Source organism: Crinia signifera, chromosome 6, assembly GCF_055691185.1.
Source record: "Crinia signifera chromosome 6, ASM5569118v1, whole genome shotgun sequence".
NCBI lineage: Eukaryota > Metazoa > Chordata > Amphibia > Anura > Myobatrachidae > Crinia > Crinia signifera.
Genome location: NC_139222.1, coordinates 24,290,579 through 24,305,920, shown reverse-complemented (window position 1 = coordinate 24,305,920; position 15,342 = coordinate 24,290,579). Strand labels below are relative to the sequence as shown.

At 47.8% G+C, this 15,342-nt stretch overlaps 1 protein-coding gene across 7 annotated transcripts in view; it reads left to right on the top strand.

The window, feature by feature from the left end:
• Positions 1-15,342, top strand: part of LOC146010146 (uncharacterized) — an 85,168-nt gene that overhangs the window by 50,488 nt on the left and 19,338 nt on the right. For 6 of the 7 annotated variants that reach the window (XM_083151095.1, XM_083151094.1, XM_083151098.1 and 3 more), the window contains 2 exons: positions 1,337-1,428; positions 1,510-1,759. In XM_083151095.1, the coding sequence (XP_083007221.1) occupies positions 1,337-1,428; positions 1,510-1,759 (342 nt within the window). The remainder of the gene's footprint in view (positions 1-1,336; positions 1,429-1,509; positions 1,760-15,342) is intronic. The other variant, XM_083151097.1, reaches the window with a different exon arrangement.

Below are 15,342 nucleotides of genomic sequence, written 5' to 3'. Positions count from 1 at the left end.
TGCGCTCGCCACAATATATAAATTTGAGTCGGAGGACGCTTTCCGCTGCGCTCGCCACGCTTTGGGGGGGGGGGGGGGGGGGGGTGCGTTAAACCTATTTTTTAGGACATACAATCATATTATTGTATACCTAATGTAATGGCATCGCACACCCTATAAAATCGCATACGATTTTGCGGGAGATGCAATGCCCTGGGGCACACATAGCAGTGAATAAATTACTTGAAAAATCGCATCTCACATCGCATGGCACTAAAATGGCCCCTGCGATGCGATTTCCCTACGCAGAATAGCCCACTAAGAAAATTGCTTAGTCGGCGCCGTTCTAGGAAACGTAAGTTGTTTAATTTAAGATATTCCACTATTCTTTCTTTTACAATGTCCTCAGTCACTGTGTGTCTACTACAGATGGGCCCAGTAACAGAGATACCCCAGAGAGATGTCCTCGGCCTCTGTATTCCCAGGATAATCACATATATACCATGTCCTCAGTCACTGTGTGTCTCCTACAGATGGGCCCAGTAACAGAGATACCCCAGAGAGATGTCCCCGTCCTCTGTATTCCCAGGATAATCACATATATACAATGTCCTCAGTCACTGTGTGTCTCCTACAGATGGGGCCAGTAACAGAGATACCCCAGAGAGATGTCCCCGTCCTCTGTATTCCCAGGATAATCACATATATACCATGTCCTCAGTCACTGTGTGTCTCCTACAGATGGGCCCAGTAACAGAGATACCCAGAGAGATGTCCCGTCCTCTGTATTCCCAGGATAATCACATATATACCATGTCCTCAGTCACTGCGTGTCTCCTACAGATGGGCACAGTAACAGATACCCCAGAGAGATGTCCCCGGCCTCTGTATTCCCAGGATAATCACATATATACCATGTCCTCAGTCACTGTGTGTCTACTACAGATGGGCCCAGTAACAGAGATACCCCAGAGAGATGTCCCCAGCCTCTGTATTCCCAGGATAATCACATATATACAATGTCCTCAGTCACTGTGTTTCTCCTACAGATGGGCCCACTAACAGAGATACCCAGAGAGATGTCCCGTCCTCTGTATTCCCAGGATAATCACATATATACCATGTCCTCAGTCACTGCGTGTCTCCTACAGATGGGCACAGTAACAGATACCCCAGAGAGATGTCCCCGGCCTCTGTATTCCCAGGATAATCACATATATACCATGTCCTCAGTCACTGTGTGTCTACTACAGATGGGCCCAGTAACAGAGATACCCCAGAGAGATGTCCCCAGCCTCTGTATTCCCAGGATAATCACATATATACAATGTCCTCAGTCACTGTGTTTCTCCTACAGATGGGCCCAGTAACAGAGATACCCCAGAGAGATGTCCTCTGTATTTCCAGCATTGTACAGAGGAGACACACAGGGCCCCACAGGAGTATCAGGTAGGTGGAAATTAGGGTCTCCTCAAAATTTCAAAGTGACTGTCACTATAAGAACTGCAGCAGTAATGTGGTATTTTTTAGGTCCAGTGTGAAGATTTGTCTAATCTTAACGTAGAAGAAATAAAGGGAGAAGAGACGGATGTGACTGACATTAAGGCAGAAGATACAGAGGGAGAAGAGACGGATGTGTCTGATATTAAGGCAGAAGCTACAGAGGGAGAAGAGACGGATGTGACTGATATTAAGGCAGAAGCTACAGAGGGAGAAGAGACGGATGTGACTGATATTAAGGCAGAAGGTGAAGATACTTATGTGAAAGATAAGGAAAAAGGTACAGAAACAAAATATACATATATGGGGGGTGATCTGCATTGTATAGAGGAGCATAGGTGAGGAATAATCACTTATTACAGATTACTTTTGTTCTGCCAATACAGCTTTCTCTTATCCTACACCCTCCTCTGTCAGACCAAACTAATGAGGGGAATGTATCTGCCTAGTGGGGGAGTCCAGAGCCATCAGCCCCTATTATACTCCTGCTCTCCCCCTCACATCATGTCACTGTGTGTTACCAGCCCAGGGATCTGACCAGTCACCTCCCCACACTCTCTGGTGTATCTCATACATCAGGAGCCATCAGCCCCTATTATACTCCTGCTCTCCCCTCACATCATGTCACTGTGTGTTACCAGCCCAGAGATCTGACCAGTCTCCTCCCCGCACTCTCTGGTGTATCTCATACATCAGGAGCCATCAGCCCCTATTATACTCCTGCTCTCCCCCTCACATCATGTCACTGTGTGTTACCAGCCCAGAGATCTGACCAGTCTCCTCCCTACACTCTCTGGTGTATCTCATACATCAGGAGCCATCAGCCCCTATTATACTCCTGCTCTCCCCCTCACATCATGTCACTGTGTGTTACCAGCCCAGAGGTCTGACCAGTCTCCTCCCCACACTCTCTGGTGTATCTCATACATCAGGAGCCATCAGCCCCTATTATACTCCTGCTCTCCCCCTCACATCATGTCACTGTGTGTTACCAGCCCAGAGGTCTGACCGGTCTCCTCCCTGCACTCTCTGGTGTATATCATACATCAGGAGCCATCAGCCCCTATTATACTCCTGCTCTCCCCTCACATCATGTCACTGTGTGTTACCAGCCCAGAGATCTGACCAGTCTCCTCCCCACACTCTCTGGTGTATCTCATACATCAGGAGCCATCAGCCCCTATTATACTCCTGCTCTCCCCTCACATCATGTCACTGTGTGTTACCAGCCCAGAGATCTGACCAGTCTCCTCCCCACACTCTCTGGTGTATTTCATACATCAGTAGCCATCAGCCCCTATTATACTCCTGCTCTCCCCCTCACATCATGTCACTGTGTGTTACCAGCCCAGAGATCTGACCAGTCTCCTCCCCGCACTCTCTGGTGTATCTCATACATCAGGTGCCATCAGCCCCTATTATACTCCTGCTCTCCCCTCACATCATGTCACTGTGTGTTACCAGCCCAGAGATCTGACCAGTCTCCTCCCCGCACTCTCTGGTGTATCTCCTACATCAGGTGCCATCAGTCCCTATTATACTCCTGCTCTCCCCCTCACATCATGTCACTGTGTGTTACCAGCCCAGAGATCTGACCAGTCTCCTCCCCACACTCTCTGGTGTATCTCATACATCAGTAGCCATCAGCCCCTATTATACTCCTGCTCTCCCACTCACATCATGTCACTGTGTGTTACCAGCCCAGAGATCTGACCAGTCTCCTCCCCACACTCTCTGGTGTATCTCATACATCAGTAGCCATCAGCCCCTATTATACTCCTGCTCTCCCACTCACATCATGTCACTGTGTGTTACCAGCCCAGAGATCTGACCAGTCTCCTCCCCGCACTCTCTGGTGTATCTCATACATCAGGTGCCATCAGCCCCTATTATACTCCTGCTCTCCCCTCACATCATGTCACTGTGTGTTACCAGCCCAGAGATCTGACCAGTCTCCTCCCCGCACTCTCTGGTGTATCTCATACATCAGGTGCCATCAGCCCCTATTATACTCCTGCTCTCCCCCTCACATCATGTCACTGTGTGTTACCAGCCCAGAGATCTGACCAGTCTCCTCCCCACACTCTCTGGTGTATCTCATACATCAGTAGCCATCAGCCCCTATTATACTCCTGCTCTCCCCCTCACATCATGTCACTGTGTGTTACCAGCCCAGATATATGACCAGTCTCCTCCACACACTCTCTGGTGTATCTCATACATCAGGAGCCATCAGCCCCTATTATACTCCTGCTCTCCCCCTCACATCATGTCACTGTGTGTTACCAGCCCAGAGATCTGACCAGTCTCCTCCCCACACTTTCTGGTGTATCTCATACATCAGTAGCCATCAGCCCCTATTATACTCCTGCTCTCCCCCTCACATCATGTCACTGTGTGTTACCAGCCCAGAGATCTGACCAGTCTCCTCCCCACACTCTCTGGTGTATTTCATACATCAGTAGCCATCAGCCCCTATTATACTCCTGCTCTCCCCCTCACATCATGTCACTGTGTGTTACCAGCCCAGAGATCTGACCAGTCTCCTCCCCGCACTCTCTGGTGTATCTCATACATCAGGTGCCATCAGCCCCTATTATACTCCTGCTCTCCCCTCACATCATGTCACTGTGTGTTACCAGCCCAGAGATCTGACCAGTCTCCTCCCCGCACTCTCTGGTGTATCTCCTACATCAGGTGCCATCAGTCCCTATTATACTCCTGCTCTCCCCCTCACATCATGTCACTGTGTGTTACCAGCCCAGAGATCTGACCAGTCTCCTCCCCACACTCTCTGGTGTATCTCATACATCAGTAGCCATCAGCCCCTATTATACTCCTGCTCTCCCACTCACATCATGTCACTGTGTGTTACCAGCCCAGAGATCTGACCAGTCTCCTCCCCACACTCTCTGGTGTATCTCATACATCAGTAGCCATCAGCCCCTATTATACTCCTGCTCTCCCACTCACATCATGTCACTGTGTGTTACCAGCCCAGAGATCTGACCAGTCTCCTCCCCGCACTCTCTGGTGTATCTCATACATCAGGTGCCATCAGCCCCTATTATACTCCTGCTCTCCCCTCACATCATGTCACTGTGTGTTACCAGCCCAGAGATCTGACCAGTCTCCTCCCCGCACTCTCTGGTGTATCTCATACATCAGGTGCCATCAGCCCCTATTATACTCCTGCTCTCCCCCTCACATCATGTCACTGTGTGTTACCAGCCCAGAGATCTGACCAGTCTCCTCCCCACACTCTCTGGTGTATCTCATACATCAGTAGCCATCAGCCCCTATTATACTCCTGCTCTCCCCCTCACATCATGTCACTGTGTGTTACCAGCCCAGATATATGACCAGTCTCCTCCACACACTCTCTGGTGTATCTCATACATCAGGAGCCATCAGCCCCTATTATACTCCTGCTCTCCCCCTCACATCATGTCACTGTGTGTTACCAGCCCAGATATATGACCAGTCTCCTCCACACACTCTCTGGTGTATCTCATACATCAGGAGCCATCAGCCCCTATTATACTCCTGCTCTCCCCCTCACATCATGTCACTGTGTGTTACCAGCCCAGATATATGACCAGTCTCCTCCACACACTCTCTGGTGTATCTCATACATCAGGAGCCATCAGCCCCTATTATACTCCTGCTCTCCCCCTCACATCATGTTACTGTGTGTTACCAGCCCAGAGAACTGACCAGTCTCCTCCCCACACTCTCTGGTGTATCTCCTACATCAGGAGCCATCAGCCCCTATTATATTCCAGCTGGAGTAGTGGTAACCAGTGACTAGGACATGCTGCTAGTGTAGCCCACAGCTACTGTGCTGCCACGTGTATAGTGTGTAAAAGAAGTGACTGGCTGCACAGTGTCACTGGCTTATGTGGGTTCCTGTCCCATAGTACTAGCTGGGAAATGTGACTCCCCTCAGTCTGCATGTCACTGTGGCTGGGTCTATGCAGTCTGCATGTCACTGTGGCTGGGTCTATGCAGTCTGCAGGTCACTGTGGCTGGGTCTATGCAGTCTGCAGGTCACTGTGGCTGGGTCTATGCAGTCTGCATGTCACTGTGGCTGGGTCTATGCAGTCTGCATGTCACTGTGGCTGGGTCTATGCAGTCTGCAGGTCACTGTGGCTGGGTCTATGCAGTCTGCATGTCACTGTGGCTGGGTCTATGCAGTCTGCAGGTCACTGTGGCTGGGTCTATGCAGTCTGCAGGTCACTGTGGCTGGGTCTATGCAGTCTGCATGTCACTGTGGCTGGGTCTATGCAGTGCAATACACTGTAGTCTATGAGATATAAGCTATATCCACATTGCAGCAGGTGCAGTCACAGCAGCCATGTAAGCTGCCAGTAATATGTGATATTATGTAATATCGGCCATACTCACAATGGGATAATTGAATACATTGCATGAATGTACCAATTATCAGTGCAAATGCATGTACTATTCCCTAATCGGGGGTCAGATGGAGGTGTAGCTGGACAAGTTGTGTATACAGACAAAGCAGCTGCTCCGGTGTATAGAGCCCTTTATCTCCCTGATGATGTAACGGCTTTTCCGCTGCAATGCGGGTTTCTCACAGAGAGCTTCCAAGTTGTCAGATATCCCGGCTGGTAACATATAACCCTACGGTGCCTGGGCAGTGCAGTAACTGATCCCCCTCCCTGTGACGATTACACCTTGCCCATGCACCGCGCCCCCCCCCCCCCCACTGGTATATTCACCAACTCCCAGTGATTGGCACCTGCAATGCTGTCGGTCTTCGGGGCTTCCTTCTCCTGTAACCCCTGGTGCTGTAAATCGACCGCTTTGCAGTAAATTCACGGCAGTGGCGTAGCTAAGTTTTGGCCGCCGCCCATGCAAACAACCCCCCCCCCCAATCCCCCGCAGCCTTACATATCGCGCTGGTCCCGGCAGCTCCGTTCTTCTGCTGAGGACCACCACAAAATGGTGGGCGGCCATTTTGTGGTGGTCCTCAGCAGAAGAACGGAGCCGCCGGGACCAGCGAGATAGTTAAGTCTGCGGGAGATTGGGGGGGGGGGGGTTGTAACTATAGCACCGCAGCCCCCGGCGCCCCCACATGCACAGCGCCCCCCCCCCCCCCCGCGCGGTGGCGGGGGCTGCGGTGCTATTGTTACGCCGCTGGGACACGGCACAGCAGAAGGCCTTGTAGACTTGCAGCAATCCCCAGATCCTGGGGAGGTAACTAAGATTTATTGGTTTTAATGGGGGTTTATTTTGTAGTTTTTTTTTACACTGTGATTAACCTGTGTGACATCAGACACACACACACAGCTGATCACCCTGGCCCTGTCACCACACAGCTCTCTCTGCCTAGGAGCAGAGAGAGCTGTGCAGAAGCCCAGAGTTCACATCTGAGCCCTGTGATTTGCCACCTGAAGCTGTGATATTACCACAGGGCCAAATACAATAATAAAATAAAAACAATTATAGTACATTTTGCCAGATTGCGTTTCCAATTATAAGTATGGGAAATGTGATCTGCTTACTAAAAAAAATGCTAATTGAAGGGTTTGGAACAGTTTTTGACAACCACTGCTCCAAAAGCCCTCGTACATTCATGTAAGACTAATATAATGTGAAAACACCCTTTATTATATTAGTTTAGGAAAATAATGTTAGTAAATGGGCCCCTATAGGTGGACGTGCTGACAGACAGGGGTAACACAAAGCGGAGAGCCTGAGGATCATAGGGAGAGTATAAAGAGAGGAGAGACTGAGGATCATAGAGAGGGGATACAGAGCGGAGAGACTGAGGATCATAGAGAGGGGATACAGAGCGGAGAGACTGGGGGGTAGATTCATTAAGCTTGGTGAAGCGATAAAGTGTCTGGTTTTTATCACCGGCCAATCGGCTCCTACCTGTCTTTTTTCAAACCAAGCCTGTAACTTCATAGTTAGGAGCTGATTGGCTGGTGATAAAAACCAGATACTTTATCACTTCACCGAGGTTAATTAATCTACCCCTGAGGATCATGGAGAGGGGATACAGAATGACGGCAGGAAAGCATTAGTAAGGAATTAGGGTATCAGAGTCTGATACATCAGATAGAGGAGCCTTGATAAAGCTTCTCTGGCGAAACACGTGTCGGTTTGCTGTAGAAGTGATTCTCTAGTTAAAATGTATTGTCAATCAGATGGAAAATACAGTTTATGTTAGAACAGACCCAGCATTGCAGAAAGTGATATTTGACTCTATTACACTCGCTGCAGTCTGAAGGGAATTTGCATCAGACCTTTGTACTAGTGCCAAGCGGAATTTGCATCAGACCTTTGTACTAGTGCCAAGCGGGAGAGAGGAGTAATTCAGCTCCTAATAGGAATAGCACTATGTACTAGATTCCACATATGAATAAAGCTATCATGCCCATTTGGTGTAAGATACATTATATCCCAGCACAGTACTAATATAAAGGGTAACTGAAGCATAAAAACCCAATACTGTCACAAAATATGGAATGATAATGTGATCTGCAGAATATTGCAAAAGTGTTTCATGGTGGAAATATAAAGGGCAATTGTTCTAATCCTACTAGATGAGTGGAACACACAGAGCTTTTCCACCATACTAACTTTACAAATAGGCACAAGATCGCAACATTGTGCCATGCTGTTAATATAAAGGACAACTATCATAATTCCTACCAGATGGGTGGAACGTAAGGAGCTCTCCCATCACATACATTTCATAAATCTACCATGTATCTCTGCCATAAAGGAATCATATTGATGACAAAATAATGGGCGTTAGGTCCATTCTGTCTAAAACAGCATTTTTACTGCCTGGAAAAAAAGTCTAGATGAATTGGACTATTCATGATCATTTTTTTAGACCATTGGTAGCCAACCCTAGCCCTCGAGAGCTACCAACAGTTCACATTTTCCAGACAACCTAGCTGCTGCACTCATTAATCACTGACACATTTTAAAAGATCCACAGATGGAGCTAATTAGCTCACTTGTGATTCTGTGAGGAGACCTGCAAAACATGCACTGTTGGTAGCTCTCGAGGACTAGGGTTGGCTACCCCAGCTTTAGACAGTCTAAAGCATTTCGTCTGTCAACTCCTATCGTTGCCTTGCCCGTCTAACTGAGTCATTTAGACTTTTTTTTTTTGCAAATTGTCTAAACTCAGTAATGTTAACTGATTAAGCCTATTCAGTGTATGATTGTCTAAAGGGCCCCTAACACACTTGTGAGATTTCATCCAATTTGAGTCAATTTATCTGACAAGATCTGAAGTGCCGTCTGACAAAATCTTATGTGCCTGATGTGTAGGACACAATCCACAATCCTGTGCCATTGGGTATTACCAAGAGATTGGAAGAGATTGAACCTCCTGCACATAGGATAAATCTCGAGTCAATCAGGTTCAATTTGTTGAGACAATAAGTTGACAAGTGTAAGGGGGCCTTCAATCAGGCATGTCCAACCTGCGGCCCTCCAGCTGTTACACATCCCAGAATGCCTTGCCACAGTTTTAGCATTCCCTAATATCAAAACTGTGGCAAGGCATTCTGGGATGTGCAGTTTCACAACAGCTGGAGGGCCGCAGGTTGGACATGCCCGGTCTAAATGGATTCTACAGCTTTCAGTTAGGCTTTAGAGTAGACAAAGTGAACTAGACAATTTCTTCTGTCGGGTCTGCTCTACAAAACCTTAAATATTATTTTATTTATTTCGTTTTTTCCATGAATCAATGTAATATATTGTGAGTTTGTTTGTAAATATAGTTTGTATGTTTATTAATGCCCATATGAATATATTTAGATTTATTTTTATTTCATTTACTCTACCCATGTAGCATTGTCTTTCCCACATGCCCCTCTGTGCTCTCACACAACACATGCCCCCCTCTGCCCATCACACCACACATAACCCTCTGTGCCCATCACACATGTTGCTCTGTACCCATCACACAGGGCCATCTTAACATCATTATGGGCCCTGGGGCAAAGCAGTGCCCCCCCCTCCCCCAAAGAAATGCAACCCCACACCATATTACTGACCAACCGCCGAACCGGTCATGCTGGAGGATGTTGCAGACAACAGAATGTTCTCCAGACTCTGTCACATATGCTCAGTGAGAACCTGCTTTCATCTGTGAAGAGCACAGGGTGCCAGTGGCGAATTTGCCAATCTTGGTGTTCTCTGGCAAATGCCAAACGTCATGCAAGGTGTTGGGCTGTAAGCACCCCCACCACCTGTGGACGTGTGGCCCTCATGGAGTCTATTTGAGTAGACACATGCACATTTGTGGCCTGCTGGAGGTCATTTTGCAGGGCTCCACAAGTAGGGGAGTACCACACAATTGCACCTTCAATTCAAATCAACCACACAGCAGCACAATCTTATTCAAATTATACCACACATAGTGCCCCAAAAACATAGAGGCCTAGCTTCATGGGGAAGGGGTGTGGCAATTCCCCTTATACTGTACATGCAATGCCCATATCACATTATACCACGCAATGCCCATATCACATTATACCACGCAATGCCCAAATCACATTATACCACACAGCATATGCCCATATCTCATTGGACAGGGGAGACTGCACTACTCACATGGGAAAGCGCTGGGTGCACCGGTGACTGAAGATGCACACTGCCGGCCCTACTGCCCTCATTACAGGTGCAGTTAGCAGGAAGGAGGGGACGGCAGATGGAGGTATGGTGTCTAGCCCCAGCCCCTGTGAGAATTAATGAAGCAGGGGGTGAGGACGGAGCAGAGCTGGTTCCACAGCCTCTGGGTGTCTGAAGGGGGAGCAGGGGGGTTCCAATCCGGCTGGCGGCGGGCGTAGGAGTAGGTGTGTGTGTGTGGAGGCACAGGCACACTTATCCTGCTGTGCTCTCCGGAGACCCAGCCGGCGCTGCGCCAGAAGGAGGGAGGGACAGAGTACACAGCCGCTGGGCGTCTGAAGGGGGAGTGGGGGCACGATGTGTGTGGCTGAATGAAGCAGGGGGAGAGGTAGGAGCGGAGCTGGTGTCCCACAGCCGGGGAGGTAGGAGACTGCACATAAAACAACAGTTTAATTAAACTCACCGAGCGCAGCAGAGCACCACAGCACATAGGGCCTTATTCTAGTTCACTCTTTCTGACAAAATCCTTCTTAGGGCAGTATTCAATGAGGAAATTCTCCGTGCATGGAGAGCGTTTTTTTTCGCTATCCATGCACTCTCCGTGTTTTAGCGGAGATTCTCCATGTTTGGAGATTCTCCGTCACGGCACTTTACCCACTATTCAATGTGGCTGATGCTCGCCGCCACTCACGGCGAGTCTTAACCCCTGCAGCGGACGAGCGTCCGCGGCAGGGAGCTTTCAGGGAGCCGGGGGACGGAAGCAGCCAGAGAGATTAAAGTCTCCCTGGCTGCTCCAGAGGAATGTGGAGGGGAGGTGGGCTCCCCGGGACCCAGGCAGCACAGGCTGCCCCCCCCCTATAGCCAGCGGGGGACCCAGTATTCACTGCACCCGATCGTGCATTCTAACGATCGGGTGCAGTGAATATATGAATATCTAATAAGCGTCTCGAGCGCTCCGGCCCCCTGCTGGCTGCACTGTGTTTTTTTTTTTATTAAATATATATTCATGTGCTATAAGCACATGAATAAAAATAATATGCCCCTTCACAGAAAAAAAAACCTGATTTGTTGACACCAAAATTAAAAAAAAAAAACTTTTAGTTTAAAAGTTCACATTCCAGATCTCCATCAAAAGATGGAGAATTTCTACACGGAGAGAGACGGCGAAAATCACTTCGAAAGACGGAGAATATTTCACATTGAATAGGGTTGCTCGCTTTTGGAGAGCAAAATGCTCCGTCCAAGGCGAACAAAGCACAAATTCTCCATAAAACACTGAGAATTTTTCTCATTGAATACTGCCCATAGATGGACAAAACCATGTGCACTGCAGGGGGGCAGATTTAACATGTGCAGAGAGAATTAGATTTGGGTGAGTTATTTTGTTTCTGTGCAGGGTAAATACTGACTGCTTTATTTTTACACTGCAATATAGATCTCACTTTGAAGTAAAACCCCACCCAAATCTAATTCTCTCTGCACAAGTTACATCTGCCCCACCTGCAGTGCACATGGTTTTGTCTATCTAAGAAGGAATTTGTCAGAAAGCGTGAACCAAAATAACCCCCATTGTCTGGGCTTGTAGGCAAATTCTACATGGCCCCTTTCCACCTCGTTGGTTTTTTAACGGCAAGAGGCGTTCCGCCCTGAATTCACCCTGAATAGGCGTAATGGCGAAAGCTTATCCGCCTGTCGAGCTGATGTAAAAGCTAGAACCGGTGAAACTGGTTGTGCCAACGACATACCCTGAATATGCCCTTAAGCTGCACAGGAGACAAGGGCAAAATCCATTTATTTGAATATAGGGGAATATAAAATTGATAAACTGTAATGCTGCCCATACACTTGTGAGATATTGCATGCAATCCTTCCATTTCCACTACACCTGGCCGATAAAGCGAATGATTGTCTGTATGCGTTTTTAAGGGCCGATCCGACACGATGCGCGGACACGCCGTTGAATGTCGCGTCGACAGATATTATGAGCTGCACATAATATCTATTGAATTGCAGGAGCAGTTGCGTGTGGGTTTTAACCGCATACGATGCTCGAATGCTATCCGTGGGTGAGGGGCGGAGAAATCGCTTTCAGCGGCGTGGGGTTTGGGGCTAGGGGTCTGGAGGGATCGCTGGTGGCGTGGGAGAGGGCGGGCAGAGGGTGGCATTGTAGCGTAGCGCTAGAAGTAGGGATAGCAGGCGGCGGGGGTCAGTCAGCGGTGACGGCAGAATTGTTTAAAAAAACTGGGCAGCGAGGGCTGCCCAGTGTTTTACACACTTCTGCCACCACCGCTGACTCTGCTGCCCGTTAGTGCTACGCTACAACGCTGCACTCTGCCCGCCCTCCTCCAGCACCCGATGTGCCATGCCAAGATGGCATGCGACATCGGGTACTGTAAGGGGGTACTTTTTGCACCACAAGATGCGATCGGGTTCGATATCACACTTCGATGTTGCATCGAATTCTATCGCATAAGTGTATGGGCAGCATAACACTCTTAAGCTGTGTACACACGGGGGGCGATTTCGGCACATATCGCTGGCAATATGTTCTCTGAGCGACCATGTTTCCAGTGATTTCATGTGCTGTGGGAGATAAATCACCGGGAGCACGCACCCGCTGCCAGCCATTCATGGTCGCTGGACACAGGAGCATGCTCCTCCGATTATGGCTAAAAATCACTGGTCGCTGGTGCGCTATGCACCAGCCTGACACAGAATAGCTTGCCATTCTCAGCCAAAATAGCTGGTCGCTGATGAAAACGGTACACTGAGCAATATATCGGTGAGAGGTATTGCCAGTACACTGAGCGATATATCGGTGAGAGGTATTGCCAGTACACTGAGCGATATATCGGTGAGAGGTATAGCCAGTACACTGAGCGATATATCGGTGAGAGGTATTGCCAGTACACTGAGCGATATATTGGTGAGAGGTATTGCCAGTACACTGAGCGGTATATTGGTGAGAGGTATTGCCAGCACACTGAGCGATTATATCGGTGAGCGGTATTGCCAGTACACTGAGCGATTATATCGGTGAGCGGTATTGCCAGTACACTGAGCGATATATTGGTGAGAGGTATTGCCAGCACACTGAGCGATTATATCGGTGAGAGGTATTGCCAGTACACTGAGCGATTATATCGGTGAGAGGTATTGCCAGTACACTGAGCGATATATCGGTGAGAGGTATTGCCAGTACACTGAGCGATATATCGGTGAGAGGTATTGCCAGTACACTGAGCGCTATATCGGTGAGAGGTATTGCCAGTACACTGAGCGCTATATCGGTGAGAGGTATTGCCAGTACACTGAGCGCTATAGTGGTGAGAGGTATTGCCAGTACACTGAGCGATATATCGGTGAGAGGTATTGCCAGTACACTGAGCGCTATAGTGGTGAGAGGTATTGCCAGTACACTGAGCGATTATATCGGTGAGCGGTATTGCCAGTACACTGAGCGCTATATCGGTGAGAGGTATTGCCAGTACACTGAGCGCTATAGTGGTGAGAGGTATTGCCAGTACACTGAGCGATATATCGGTGAGAGGTATTGCCAGTACACTGAGCGCTATAGTGGTGAGAGGTATTGCCAGTACACTGAGCGATATATCGGTGAGAGGTATTGCCAGTACACTGAGCGATATATCGGTGAGAGGTATTGCCAGTACACTGAGCGATATATCGGTGAGAGGTATTGCCAGTACACTGAGCGATATATCGGTGAGAGGTATTGCCAGTACACTGAGCGATATATCGGTGAGAGGTATTGCCAGTACACTGAGCGATATATCGGTGAGAGGTATTGCCGGTACACTGAGCTATATATCGGTGAGAGGTATTGCCAGTACACTGAGCGATTATATTGGTGAGAGGTATTGCCAGTACACTGAGCGATATATCGGTGAGAGGTATTGCCAGTACACTGAGCGATATATCGGTGAGAGGTATTGCCAGTACACTGAGCGCTATATCGGTGAGAGGTATTGCCAGTACACTGAGCGCTATATCGGTGAGAGGTATTGCCAGTACACTGAGCGATATATCGGTGAGAGATTTTAAGCCAAAATCGCTCAACGACCAACTCGCACCTTGTGTACACAGATTACAGCTTTCAAGCTACAGGGACTTACCAGACCCAGACCGAATTCAATAATCACAGAAGATACTTCTAGTGAAACAGAAACACAGTAACAACCTTTATATTTATTTGTAACATTGCTGTTGGGGCAAAATGCCAGTAATACAGATTGCATTCTAAAGGCCCACACACACTAGATAGAAGATCTGAAAGTCGAAACCATTTCCCTTGAGCTGATAATGAAAGATAAAAATGGGGGTTATACTGCGCTAAAACTTGAAAAAAAGCTGCTCAATAAAATGAGGGCAATAAAAAAACAGGAAAAATGAGCGCTAATGAAGACTTAGAAAAGGAAAGAACAAGAATAGATAAAAGTGGGGAAAAACACCTGAAAAATAAAGCGTTAGCATGAAAATGTTTACAGCTCCTTAGAGCTTGTGTGTATATTTGTCCGTGGTGGTGGTTCTGTGCTAGCCCTACCTCTAACAAGCGGGATGCAGACACAGAGATTTGCGTGCTGCGGCTGTGTAAAACGCCGCTGGTCTTCGCTCCGTCTGCCCAGGTGATGTCACTCAGTGCGGCGGTGGGCTTGAAGCACCAGAGGGATCCATGGACAAGCCTTCAACGCGTTTCGTGCTATCAAAGCACTTTTTCAAGAAGGGCTGTTCAGGCATTTCTTTGGGTTTTTTATTTCGAAAAAAATTTATTGAAAAAATGGAAATTAGCTAAAAAGCGCATGGTAAACCTACTGTGTATTGTAGGTCACCTTGACAAATGTCTTAAAAAGATATAAGGTGTTTTTTTTTTTATAAAAATAGAAGAGAAAGAAGAAGAAAAAGATTTAATAAAAAATGTGATATAAAATATTATTTTTAACCCCTTCCTGACAGAGCCAGTTTTTGCGTTCCTGACAGAGCCCTTTTTTTCAAATCTGACATGTCTCACTTAAGTGGGGATAACTTTTTTTTGCTTTTACTTATCCCAGTGGTTTTGAGATTGTTTTTTCGTGACACATTGTACTTCAAATTAGTGGTAAATTTGGGTCGATACAGTCTGTGTTTTTTTGTGAAAAATACCAAAATATCGTGAAAAAATGGAAAATTTAGCGATTTGCAAAATGTTAAATTTTCTGCTTGTGAGACAAATAATCTTACCAC